Source organism: Salvelinus namaycush, chromosome 11 (assembly GCF_016432855.1).
Source record: "Salvelinus namaycush isolate Seneca chromosome 11, SaNama_1.0, whole genome shotgun sequence".
NCBI lineage: Eukaryota > Metazoa > Chordata > Actinopteri > Salmoniformes > Salmonidae > Salvelinus > Salvelinus namaycush.
This window is the reverse complement of record NC_052317.1, coordinates 23,160,452-23,174,499: the sequence shown is the minus strand read 5'-3', so window position 1 is coordinate 23,174,499 and position 14,048 is coordinate 23,160,452. Positions and strand designations below refer to the sequence as shown.

The 14,048-nt window shown below is 40.1% G+C and overlaps 1 protein-coding gene across 1 annotated transcript; it reads right to left on the bottom strand.

Moving 5' to 3' along the window:
• Nucleotides 1-3,357: 3,357 nt before the first annotated feature.
• On the bottom strand, nt 3,358-14,048 carry LOC120055561 (nicotinamide/nicotinic acid mononucleotide adenylyltransferase 2). Its single transcript, XM_039003435.1, has 11 exons — nt 13,951-14,048; nt 10,323-10,411; nt 9,563-9,630; nt 8,989-9,067; nt 5,851-5,980; nt 5,546-5,626; nt 5,379-5,423; nt 5,077-5,153; nt 4,612-4,713; nt 4,350-4,417; nt 3,358-3,676 (listed from the first exon to the last, which is right to left on the bottom strand). The coding sequence occupies exons 1-11, from the start codon at nt 14,033-14,035 to the stop codon at nt 3,574-3,576; spliced, it is 927 nt and encodes a 308-aa protein (XP_038859363.1). The 5' UTR covers nt 14,036-14,048; the 3' UTR covers nt 3,358-3,573.

Genomic DNA, 14,048 nt, shown 5'->3' with positions numbered 1-14,048 from the left:
TAAACTGCAATATTTATTCCTTTCTTAACAATACAAACCTGGTGCCACTTAATGCAACACAAACACATTGAATGAATGTCAATTAATATGAATGTGTTTCATGTGTCTTTCTTTTGCTCTTCAACTGAGGGACTTACTAACAATGTAAGCAACTACAAAATATATATTTTTACACACTTGGTTTATTATGGAGGTATTGATGAACTCAGAGTAGATGTTATATTGTGTCAGTCCAGTCAGTCCACAGTTGAAGACGAGAAAATACAAATCATTTCCAACCCAGCGCATATTACATAGGATTCCCCCCAAAATCATTTTCAGGACTCCTATCCAAATAAATCAATGAACAGAATAAAATCAAACATCTCTTGATATTATATCTTTAAGTCATCTAATCCCACTCAGCTCAAATTAAAGCCGCAGGTTCTATGAAACCTTCTCTGAGACTATAGTACACTAAAATTGGCCCATATTAACTAGGACCACGACAATGCTTATTTTTCATATCAGATTTTCCACTACATCTTGTTTATCTAAACCAGTCTTTGAAGAATACAAAGTAACTGATGTTGTGTATGTAAGGAGTACCCTGCTGAGATGTGTTTGATAGAAAGACTCAAGGGATGCATGTATAAAGATCATCGGCTTGAAGGGATATTGGACCCAGTTCAGTTTGTACATAATGTATTACATTTGGAGCACACATAAAGAAGCAGTGTTGTGAATCTGGAGCATCTTACACAGTGTACTACTGATAGTATGTTTTGTAATCAGCTATGAAACTAGCAGACAGATTAGTCTATAAAATAATATTACTTGCATCCTTTCTATAGCCTCCTGCTGTTTGTACTGGACTCAACCAGTCCTTCTGATCATAATTCCACCCCTCAGATGTCCACAGACTAACCCGTCTTTCCCAGTACATTACCATTTTACTATTTCCTTTTGCAATACATCCTTCTATTTTACTGTAATGTCTTACAAGAGTCTTGAACCCCTCTATTTGTACAATTTCTACCACGATTGCTCTAAAAATAAATATTTTAGCAAAGCATATAATCATATTTCCCATTGATTGATTGTGGTTTATCAGATCTCCGAGCAGTACTGTTTGTAGGTCCATCTGAACACAGACATTATGACTCAACAACCACTCCTGGACCTGACTCCAAAAGCGAGCCACCGAAGCACAGTACAAAAATAAATGATCTATTGATTCTATTTCTTGGTTGCAGTCTGCACAAGGCTGACTGTTCAATGCCCCTTATAGTGAACATAATTTTTGTGCCAAGAATTGTATATAATAGTTTAAATGGAAAATAACAGATTGTGTCAAATGTTGTTTTATATATCAGTTCATAAACCTGATGCCGTGGTATTGAAACATCAAAAATCTGTTCCCAAATAGCTTGAATTCTATGCGGTATAGTTGTCAAACCTCTCAAGCTTAAATAAAACAGATACATTTTACGATTTATACTAGTCATTTTAAGCCATGCATGGTTTTTGACTGGCAGCAGACAAACTAATTCATCCTTTTCTCTTATGAGTAATTGCCCCATCCATTTTTATGTGTGAGCTGCAATGAGTTGGTTATACTTTTATGTTGAGCATACATCTCCATAGACTTTTGTTAATTGCTTGTGTGACAACATTTGACTGTCCTTATTTACAATGTCATTCATGAACATGATACCTTCCTTATACATTTTCTCCAAAACAGTGTGTCTTTCCCCTATCAGTACATTCGAGTTTAGCCATATTATTTTCTGTAATATTTGTTACGCCTCATCTGGAGGATGAAATTGGAATTGTAACCAATTCTGTATGGCTTTAAACAGGGTTCCATTTACAAGCATTTCGCTACACTCGCATTAACATCTGCTAACCATGTTTATGTGACCAATAACATTTGATTTGATTGTCAAATGGTTGGTTTTAATTGCAAAGAGCTTTTGAACATTAGATGTGCCTCTCATAGTAGCCTACTCAAAAACCATTTTGGATTTAGATATAATTTTGATATAATGGAGTCTTTAAGTGAGAGGTTTAATGCCTTAATATTAAATAGTTTTAACCCTCCAACTCATGTTTGTTTTATAAATATGCCCGTTTGAATGTTTTCTGGCCATTCCAGATAAAATTAAATATTACTTTCGACACGACTTGAAAATTGTCTATTGATAGTCTTGCATCATGTCAGATTTCTATGTTCTCCACAAGGCTGGAGAATGAGATTACTACATGGACAACTAGCACTTGTGTGTCTATTTCTTAAAAATCATGAACCATGAGATTTCCGGAAATAGTGGAATGCATTTTACTTTTGCTTCATCGGCTATTAAAATTGAATAACCTAATAATCTTAGCCAAATGGACACATATAAAGCTACTGTAAATATGTATGCAAGATGCTTTGGTCACAATTAAAGACACTTATTAAACCAAAATGTGCACACCTATTTACCCTTTCTTGCAGTAAGACTATCTAAAGCAATGCTCATTAAACTAAACTGTCAAAAGTGTCTTGGCCCTGACCATGAGGAGTTTCAGTAAGAAACTACTGATCAAAGGCTATATCTCCACTTCCTTTGCAGTACAACATTAGAACACATTTATTTCAGATTGATGTTACTATGACAGAGTGTTATGTGCAAGGAGAGTGAGAGACTTGCATATGTGAATTCATCCCCAGGGCACATGAAATGCACTTCTATAGTGTGTGCTGTTGTTTTTTCCTCTATATGTAAAATAATCTAGCTACATAGCACACAGTAAGAAACAGGTTAATTGCATTTGTTTTGGGAGGCGTGGTCATTTTCTCGGTGGCAAGCAGAAGAAACGTGTAAAATCCTTTGCACACAAAAATAAATCAACGTTCAAATCATTCTCTTAAGTGCAAACAGATGTACATTTTGCATCAATGCCCACTGAAAACCAAACCTTTAGGCATTGATATGCAGTCGCAGATACATTAATACAGATACTGTACATACAGTAGACTTGGAGTGAACAGAAAATGAAGTGAGAGGTGGGTACCCACTATATGTTAGTTTTTCTGCAAACACTTTCACAACATATATCTACAAAGTGAGTAAGTACTCATGCCAAAACAGAAACATTCTAAGCATGCAGTCTAAAAACGGACAAATTTTAAATCAACAGCAAAGGCCCAAATTCAATAGGTTACAATCTCTGCACCCTCTCTTAATGACACCAAGGCAGCATCCCAAATTGCACCCTATTCCCTATAAAGTGCACTATTGTTGACCGGGTCAAAAGTAGTGCACAACAGGGAAAGTTATGCTATTTGGGACACAGCCCAAAACCCCATCCCCCCTCTCTATCCCGCCCGGCCGGCGCAGCCTACACAAAGTCAGTTGTGAAGGTGGTCCACACGTACACACAGCTCTCAGGCACCTCGCTGTACATCCACAGGTCAGATGAGTCACCATGATACAGTAAGAAGGGATATGGATATCTTTAAATGGAAAAGCAGTAGCTCAAGAGGAGTATACGTTTCACATGAAAGACAGACAGGGACAATATGCCAGCAGGCCAAAGCAGTAGTTCCTATCCAGAAGCATTGATGTAGAGCTGACTCTGCAGGATGTAGTCGATGACTGGCTGGTTCAGGTAGTCCACTACATGGCCGTCACCATGCTGCAGGGCCAGTCTGAGGGAAGGGAACAGCCATAGAATTACAATGATTCTAATGTTCTACGGGAACAGCTTAGTTCAACTTCTAGGGGCGGTTTCTTGGACACAGACTAAGCCTAGTCTTGGACTAAAAAGCACGCTTAATGGAGAATCTCCATTGAAATAGCTTTTTAGTCTAGGACTAGGCTGAATCTGTGTTTGGGAAACTGCCCCCTAATATTTAGCAAATGTTGTGGTTACTCCCAAGAGACACTAAACAGCAACCAAAGTGGTACATTGAGACATCCATATTTGTGAAAAATAACCAAATTTTTCGAGAGTCCACAGTGAAAAAGTGACAATAATAATAAAGAACAGTCCATAATTATTTCTTAAATATTCCTAATGGAGGCCCAAAGGATGGTAGATAAATTATAATTAAGCAATAAGGCCTGAGGAGGTGTGGTATATCGCCAATAAACCACAGCTGAGGGCTGTTCTTAAGCACAACGCAACACAGAGTGCCTGGATATACAGTAGCCCTTAGCTGTGGTTTATTGGCCATATACCACAAACCCCCGAGTTACCTTATTGCTATTATAAACTGGTTACCAACGTAATTAGAGCAGTAAAATACATGTTTTGTCATGCCCTTGGTCAGCCAATCAGCATTCAGGGCTCGAACCACCCAGTTTATAATTCACACTAACCTGCTCTTGGTTGAACTGACAATGGACATAGGGTGGTTGGCATCATCTTTTACGACAGTGATGTTATCCTGGAAAAACAAAGAGAGGATATTTTACACATTATACAATTAATACATTGACATTTCTAATTATCTATGGTACAGAGTTGATTATATGTTAAGCCATTAACAGAATAAGCTTCTTACAGATTACATTATCAAGCTTATTGGTTTTCTACTTTTCACCAAGCTCATGACTCATACGCTCACAATGTAAATATTACCTTGTTCTTGCGCAGCACAGAGGAATGGTTCATTATCCTCTCTGTATCAACTCCGTCCCGAGGCACAACAACAATCCCAAAGTCTCCAACAATCACCTCCATCTGCAAACCATTTGTATGACACATTGCAGTATTACCTTGCAATGCTAATGAAATGGGTGACTGTAATAGTTTTGGTAAAGTATCTTGGATGCAGCATTATGCTCATTAGGGTATTACATTATTTGCAGTCATGCCTCTAAGTGGACACTGGATAGATTAAAATGTCGTCCTTATTTAAAACTATTCGTCTTGCAGTGTCTCCTTTGACCTCTACAGGTCTGCCTATGTCTGCTTTAATATAACTTTAGCGCATGCCAATAGGCAAGAATGTATACTATGCAAAGTATGAACATAATTCTTCCGTGAATGACAGTCTCACAACAGACCTAAGAAGATGGGGAAGAGAAAGAACGAAGGGCTTACATCACTGTCTTTCCATAGGCCAGGGATGCAGAATGACTCCAGAAGATCACTGCCACATAGGAGCAAGATGCGCAACTCTGGACAATAGAGAGGAAGACAGAAATTAGACACCCAATAAACAAAGAGTTGGATAAGATAACTTCCTGTTCAATGATTCGATAATGAAGAAAGTTATTATGGGTTGTTGAGTGAAAATCGAATGACCTAAGCAAAAGCTTTTGTATTCTGACGATATACAGACTGTATGCAATATTGGTAATACATAAATCTTATGGAGACATACCAAAAGAGTGTTAACTCACCAATTTCCTCATATCGCATTGCAGTGCCAAGGTTGGCATTTTCATCTTTTGAGATAAAATAAAAAAGATACAAGAAAAGGTTATAATTTAATTCATCAATCATTGTGAACTTACTATACACTTAGAAATGTATGTTTTTCAGGAAGTTGCTTGTGTAGCCTACTTACCGACAAAGGTGAAACGGTCAATGTGGGGGCGAACACAGCAAATTTTACCCAAGCTCTCACTCATCTTCCCCCACAGCTTAACTGTTTAGGTATATGGAAGAAAACATCCAACATTTTCTAGCAGCAAATTACATCCATTGAAAAATATTTACAGACCAGACAATTCATTTCTTGGTACATTATAACAACGTTTCCTCTTTTCCATCAATCATACATTTTCAAAATATTAGACCTAGATTCTCATCCTAATCGAGATGGCATAAATGTTATCTCAACTACGTTTGTGTATGTACACCATCACTCACTGGCGGTGGGCTTGTTGTTCACTGTGTTGTGGTTCTGATAGATGGCAGTCTGAGTCTTATTCTGTGGTTGGCCGATCACTGGAGTTGTGGACGGTGTGTTCACATTGGATAGAATACACCCTGTGACTCTCTGTGGACAGGAAAACACCAGAATTGACATTTTCAGTCCCAGAGAATTGCATTTGAGCCAGCTTAGGTCAGCAGCACAAACAGATTGACTACATTCTGACAGAAGGATTGGATTTGTCACATACTACCAACATGATATAATTGAAAAGTGTCAATCTGGTAGGTTTGTAGCAAAAAGATACACATCAAAGAAACATGACGCGTATGTGTATACATTATGTTCAATTGGGGGAAGATTAGTGTCACAATATTGATGCCTACGGATAAGCGCCAAAGCTCTCTCTCTCTCTCCCTCTCGCTCACTCTCGCTCACTCTCGCTCTCTCTCTCTCTGCCTCTCTCTGTTTCTCTCTCTACATCCTCTTTATTCCCTCTCCTCTTCTCTCTCTCCCTCCCTTCTTTCACCCCTCCACCCTCTCCCCCTCCTCTCTCTATCGCTCTCTCCCCCACCCTCTCTCTCCCTCCTCTTCATCTCTCTCTTCTCTCCCCCTCCCTTCCTCTCGCTCGCTCTCTTTCTCTCCCTCCCTCTCTCTATCGCTCTCTCTCTATTCACCAACCCTCTCCATCGCTCCCTCCCTCCCTCTATTTGCCTTCCTCTGTCTCTCTCTCTGTCTATCCCCGACTCTCTCCCCCCTCTCTCTCCCTTCTCTCTTTCTCTCGCTCGCTCTCTCTCATCTCTTTCCCTATCCCCCGACTCTCTCTCCCCCCCTCTCTCTCTCGCTCTCTCTTCCCCCTCTCTCTCTCTCTCGCCTCTTTCCCTATCCCCCGACTCTCTCTCTCTTTCTCCCTTCTCTCTCTCTCTCTCCTCTCTTTCCCTCTCCCCCGACTCGCTCTCTCCTCTCTATTCTCTAATCCCCTCTCCATCTCCCCCTTCTCTCTCTTCCTCCCTCCTACTCTTTTTCTCTATTTGCCTCCTTATCTCGCTCTACCTCTTCTTTATCCCACCTCCTTAACTTCTCTCTCCCTCCCCCTTCTTTCACCCCCCCTCTCTCCTCTCTCCCACCTCCACCTCTCGCTCCTCTCTCCCACCTCCACAGACTAGATATTGACACATAGATATTGACACATAAGTCAATACATTGCATTCAAGGCAAAAAAGTTGGTGATAAATTAGAAATGTGTAATTTGGTGAAAGACAGGCAGACTGACAGACAGACTTATACACTCACAGGCAGATAGACCCTCTGGTACTGCAAGACCATTGTGTCCAATGAAGGTCACAAAAGTTGTTCTGCCCCTGAGCAAGGCAGTTAACCCACTGTTCCCCGGGTGCCGAAGACGTGGATGTCGATTAAGGCAGCCCCCCGCACCTCTCTGATTCAGAGGTGTTGGGTTAAATGCAGAAGACACTTTTCAGTTGAATACATTCAGTTGGACTGACTAGGTATCCCCTTTCCCCTTTCCCCAATTTAGTAACTTCCTATAATAGCAGGACGCTGAAATTCAATATAAGGCCCCCTGGGGTCACTTGCCCCAGTTTAAATGCCCCAGTTTCAAGCTTTGACATTAAGAACTGACTGTTTTACAGAGGACGGAATGCAGTATTTTTGTGTAACTACAGGGTGAGTATAAAGGACCATCTTGTGGATGAATTAAGCCACTTCCCGTTGCCATAGGAAGCTGAACCTCATCACGAAGCATCCCTGTAAGGTCGCGATCAGGTTGTCTGTAAGGATGGTTAGCTAGCTCAATCACAGTCCACGGGGGCATCATGGTTATGTAATGGCTGAACGTAATGTTTTTCTATGGAAAAAAGCTGTGTTCTCTGTGGGACGAAGTTTTCACTGTGAAGAGTTAATTTCACATGGTCAGGTGTAGGCTTGCGTTCATCGGGAGTGTCTGCTGAACTATCCCATATGTGAATTGTGTTTCTAGCCTCAATCATTCTAACAATGTCAATCAAAAGCACCTTAACTCTAGGAATTGTACACATTTGTGACCGGGCGACTGTTATGACCCGGCATATGAAATTTAAAGTAAATCGGCACAAAATTATTTTTGACCTCCATTGGACACAATGTTCTTGCAATACTAGAGGAGCTCTGTCTGTCTGTCTGTGAGTGTCTGTCTGTCTGTCTGTCTGTGAGTGTGTCTGTCTGTCTGAGTCTTTCACCAAATTACACATTTCAAATTTAGCACCAACTTTCTTGCTATATAGAGGGGGATTATAGAATAGAGATAGATAGAGTCGGAAGGAGAGCGAGAGAGAGAATGAGGGAGAGAAGAGGGAGAATGAGAGAGATAGAAGACAAAAAGAGAGAGAGGGAGGGAAGGGTAGTGGATGGAGGGGGGAAATAAGGGGGAGGGGTGAGAAGAAAAGGAAAGGGGATAAAGATGAGGCAGAGGGAGGCAAAGAGAGGGAGGGAGGGAGGGAAACCAACAGACATGAACGCAATTGACTTATGTGTCAACTTCTTGATATATATCTATGCATCAATCTTATTGAAAGTAATGTATTCCCTTAGGCATCAAGACCCTGAAGCTTATCTCGAGGCATCAATATTGTGACACTAATCTTCCCCCCCATTGAATGCAATGTATTCACTTGGGCATCGTGTATCTGGTGCTTAACTCTAGGCATCAATACCGTGACACTAATTCCCCCAGTGAATGCAATGTATTCACATAAACCAGATTGACGCTTTTCTGCTGATACCAGGCTGATACTACAGTAGATGTTTGAAAAGAACGTAATATTTAGTTGCCGTTTAAACAATCCCAGCATACAGTAAAGATACAGGTCATTTATAAAAAACAGTTCAAATTGCTCTTAGTCCTTATACATACTTCCACTACGCATGTCAACTAGCCAGTGGGCCGCGTATTAATTCAACATCTATGAATACATTCCATACACAGTAGCTAAGTCTGATGCATTTAGTGTAGGCTACCTTGAACTCTCTTCTCTCTGAACTACCACATATTTTATCAAATTGCTCTTGATACAGCTCATGCAATACAGTGTGGTCTGAGTAACCGTAGCCAGTCATTATTCCATGGCCTGGCTTACCTTCATGAGGTCACGATGATGCTCCAGCACGCTGCACGTAGTCTGCCATGTGTCCTGGTAGCACTCCCAGGGATCCACTCTGCAGGAAAATGACACATGATAGATGAACAGCTGTGTACTCCTGGGCCTGTATTCATAAAGCGTCTCAGAGAAGAAGTCCTGATCTAGGATCAGGTCCCCCCTGTCCATTCATCATAATCTAAAAGGCAAACTGATCCTAGATCAGCACTCCTACTCATGCTTTATGAATACGGGCACTGATCTCTATCCTTCTCATTAGCAGGATAATAGGACTGATGATATTGCACATCTGCTAAATACCTCACACACTGTGTTTTGTTAATGACATTGCCAGAAACACATCCTGTCTCAAGGGACTAATAGAGGCCATTCAAGATACTTACTGCCAATCAAGATTCACTTGGACTACATCCCAAATGGCACCCTATTCCCTAGTACACAACTTTTGTCTAGGGCCCATAGGGTTCTGGTCAAATGTAGTGCACAATGTAGGGAATAGGGTGCCATTTGGACGCAGTCTTGTTGTTCTGATTGGATATATCCACTGACTCACCTGATCCAGTCAGAGGACTGGACTGCCAGTTGACACATGGTGAGACGATGTCTGCTGGGGACCAGACCCTGTGAACACACAGGGGATCGATAAGCTGCTGACATTGTGTTCGTTGTGTGCATCCCAAATCGCACCCTATTCCCTATATAGTGCAATATTTGGGGAATAAGGTGCCATTTGTGATGCAGGCATTGTGTTCATTCTCTCTATTGTGTGCCTCTGCATGGTAATCGACTGGTTTTACAAGTTGTATCTATGAGGAACATATATTTGTGGAAAACGGCTGAAGATGACATTCTATAGCTGATGTCAATCATTTGTGCAACCACAACAATGATAACATACTAATCCAATCCTCATTCGTGCTAGAGACACAATGATGAAAAAAATGCACAGAAGATTCATGATCTGACTGAAACAGCATTTCTCTTACATTTATTATTCATGTTTTCTGTTTCTTATAGAGAGAGAAACTGGGACAAGCTTTTAATTTATTCCAGAAACGGCTCGGGAGAATAGATGACGATAGAATTAGAGGTGGCTTATATAATCTGAATGCAGCAACAACACCTACACAGGAGGACCACCCAAAGCAATCACTCATTCATAAAAATAAACCCCAGTTAATTTTCTCTAAATTGCACTCCTGTCACTCAAATCAGATAATTGGTTGAGGTGGTTGTTTGTTAGTTAATCAAACAAATCCACTTCGTGGATACCAAACAAAGCAGTCTGTGAATATACTGTAAGAAGTTCATACCGGTTTGCCATAGGAGTCATGTACAGGAGAGATGATGCCCCCAATCACAATGAACTTCCCTGTTTTGTGCAGGTATTCTTTGGCTTTCTCTGTGAAGCAGATGCAGTACATATTTGTCAACATACTTATTATAGTTCATAGTGTGCACAACATTACAGTTTTAATTAGCTAACCTGTGTCTTATTGTCTGCCATCAGCTAAATGTTGCCATTTCTGTCATGAGAAGTTAATTCACTGAATTTCTGCTTGTAATAAACAGTCTATAACGGTGTTGTCATTCATTCATTCATAAATTGTTTTCCACAGGGCACTATTGTGAATCAACCTGATGTGTTGCTGAATATTTTGCTTAGTTACAGTACAAAAAGAAATTAACCCTGACTCGCCAGTGGATCCGTGCAAATTACAATTTTTACAGTTCATCTCCAGGGAAACAGATCAAGGAATTCCAGAAGCCTTTTTCAGCCTTTTTCAAATTGAAGTTGATTGATGAGGACTTTTGTTTCGACCACAGGGCAAGCATTCATCTATTCATTCTGTTGTTGTTGTGGAGTTACTGCCTGCATGCCACCAATAGAGAAACTCATTGTTTCAGCCCTCTTCAAGCCTGTATGTGAATGTGGAAACCTACTGGAGCCTATGTGTTGCAAGTCATCAGCTCAGCTCAAAGTGTGTGATGTACAGTGCCTGTGTAAATTGACCAGAGCCATTATAGATGTAAAGTCATAAACATCAATATGATTAGAAAATGCATTATTTATTAAGAAAGAGAGGGTAAACTCTTAGAAAAGAAGGTGCTATTTAGAAAAGGGTAATTTGGCTGTCCTCATAGGAGAACCCTTTGAAGAACCCTTTTTGGATCAAGGAAGAACCATTGTGGTTCCCTTTACACAGAGGGTTCTACATGAAAGCCAAAAGGGTTCTACCTGGAACACAAAATGGTTCTGCTATGGGGACAGCCAAAGAACCCTTTAGGAACCCTTTTTTTGTGTGTATGAGATAGAAAGTTAAGAACATGGGAACACTAGTGTATGATTTGAGGAGAGTCTTAATGAGAAAATAAAAAAAATAGAATAGTTTGGGGTTGTCCTTCAAAGCAGATGGTTTGGGGCAAATAATGAACTCAAGGACTGCGTTCCAAATGGCACCCTATATAGTGCATTACTTTTGAAAGTACATTCTTAGAAAAAAGGGTTCCAGGTAGAAACCTTTTTGGTTGCAGGTAGAATCCGTTTGGGTTCCATGTAGAACACTCTGTGAAAAGGTTTCTACATGGAACCCAAAAGTGTAACGGCTTTCTTCCTGGGATGAAGGAGAGGACCAAAATGCAGCGCAGTTAGTGTTCAACATGTTTAATTTAACGAACTGTGAACACTTACAACAATACAAAACAACAAACGTGAAAACCGAGACAGTCCTATCTGGTGCAGAACACAAACACAGAGACAGGAAACAACCACCCACAATCCCCAACACAAAACAAGCCACCTATATATGATTCTCAATCAGGGACAACGATTGACAGCTGCCTCTGATTGAGAACCATATTAGGCTGAACACAGAAACAGACAAACTAGACACACAACATAGAATGCCCACCCCAACTCACGCCCTGACCATACTAAACAAATACAAAAACAAGGGAAAACAGGTCAGGAACGTGACAAAAAGTGTTCTACCTAGAAACAACAAGGATTATTCAAAGGGTTCTCCTATGGGGACAGCCGAAGAACCCTTTTAGATTCTAGATAGAAAAAAAGGTGCTAAGAGTGTAGTGCACTATATATGGAATAGGGTGCCATTTGGAACATAGCCAAGGGTTATACTAGTGAAGACATGCAACTTTGAATGAGGTATTAATGAGCTACATGCCACCACCATTACCATCTCAAGAGAAGAATCGCAATCCTTCTTAACAATGACTTACAACATAGATGAAACTGAATCAATATCGAAAATGTATGATGATCTGACACCATCCACAAGTTTTTATATTCTGTAGTCTTAGTCCATGATACATGCATTTGTCTGCTTCTTCACTTTCTGTTGTTTCATGTAATCCCTTTATGAGTCAGAAGGGCTCACTGGGGGAGTTTCCATTCCACTCGTGTGCAGCTAGAGTACTTTCTTTTTTCTATAACAGCCACTGCAAGGCATGCAGAGAGGTGGTTTGGAAAATAGGTCATGGAAAAATTGATGCTTTTTCCCTCTGCCTCATGATATTCCAGGTTCACTCACTACTGCTGCAGCATAATCATTTCACTCACTCTATTCTAATGACTATCTCTTAGGATTTAGTCATTTTCAGGGTACTAGCCCATGGTGCACCCTCGTATTCCTGATTTTGGATGACAGTAATTTTAACTCACTTTTATATAAATTGTTTGCCTTCATTAGAGGTGCATTCATTTTTTATAGCATATAGACATTACTATATATTGATGGGCAAGATAGCTTATGTGTATTATAAAATACAATACTTTACTAGTTCTACTGTGATTGTTTTCATCAATACACTGATGCATTTGGCTGACTGTTGTAATGTGATCTCCCTAATTGTAACATTGTGCCATTACTGAATTGTGTGTAGAACCAGTAATGTTTCAGGTAACAAGAAAACCATAATATTTTTCTAAGTGATAAGCCATGATGAAATAGTCCACAGTTGTTTAATTGATTAAATGTCAGTTGAAAACTGACAACAGTTAAGGCAAAGACAACAATGTGCTTGCCTTCATTAACTATTCAAATTGTATGTCAGCAGTCAAAGAACAGTAAAAAGAAGGGATGTACAGCACAACAATAAAGTCAAAAAGGAGAAAATATTTAGTCATGAGATATAGATTTGCCTGTGTTTTCTTGCCATGTTGCTGCATTTCCATTAATTGGTGAATACCTGTTGTGTTTTAGCTCATTATTTTACATTTTGCTCGCCTGCACAGAAAGATTGTATGCTATTGTGATTTCAGATACGATTTCTCATTCATTATGAGTGACGCAGTATCTGCTAGCAGGCAACCAATGCTCAAACATGCTGAATAGGCCCCTTGTGTCCAGTGGCTCAACATCCGTATACATGCTGCATTTATATCTCAAACTAGCCTAGCCTGCTCTTTCAAGTCCATTTGCTGTCGTTTTCAGGGCTGGTCGGCCTATGCAGCATATACCTACGTAGGCTACACTGAAATGATACATACTGTGCGCTCAATATAGCTGTATAGGATAATATAAACCTGTAGATTTAATGGTTCTGTTGTTAATCAATGTCATTCATACGTGGTGTTCAGAAACAGAGAGTGAAATAAAGACCCCCAACTGAAATTACAATGATTACACCATTAACTTAATTCTGACATAATCACATTTCCGTCACTGAGGCCGTAGCCCATTTCAGCACCTCCCTCATGGACAGCGAATACCAATAAAGGTCTATGGCAAAACACCAACCCAACAACCAACCAAACAACACCACGCAATTCTATAATGCTGATATATAGGTTAATTTCCATGCTAACCTACTGTAGACTGCTAAACGCATTGTCATTTTTAAACATATCTCCTACCCACAACATCTGGAGAACAAAACATATCTTTAAAATATACAGAAGAGCGCGTAGGTAATGCTTACCAAACATATGAATGTGTCCTTTAGTGATGGGGTTAAAACTTCCACAAGACAGCAATATAACGTGCGTTTTAGTGTTCTCCGTCATGATATGACTGGAT

Bases quoted from the DNA above. Each gene is read 5' to 3' on its own strand.
- LOC120055561 (XM_039003435.1), bottom strand. From the start codon at position 14,035: ATGACGGAGAACACTAAAACGCACGTTATATTGCTGTCTTGTGGAAGT. The intron at 9,068-9,562 runs GTGAGTCAGTGG...ATTTTCCTGCAG, and splicing joins CAGTCCTCTGACTGGATCAG to AGTGGATCCCTGGGAGTGCT. The intron at 5,154-5,378 runs GTGAGTTAACAC...TCTATTGTCCAG, and splicing joins AATGCGATATGAGGAAATTG to AGTTGCGCATCTTGCTCCTA.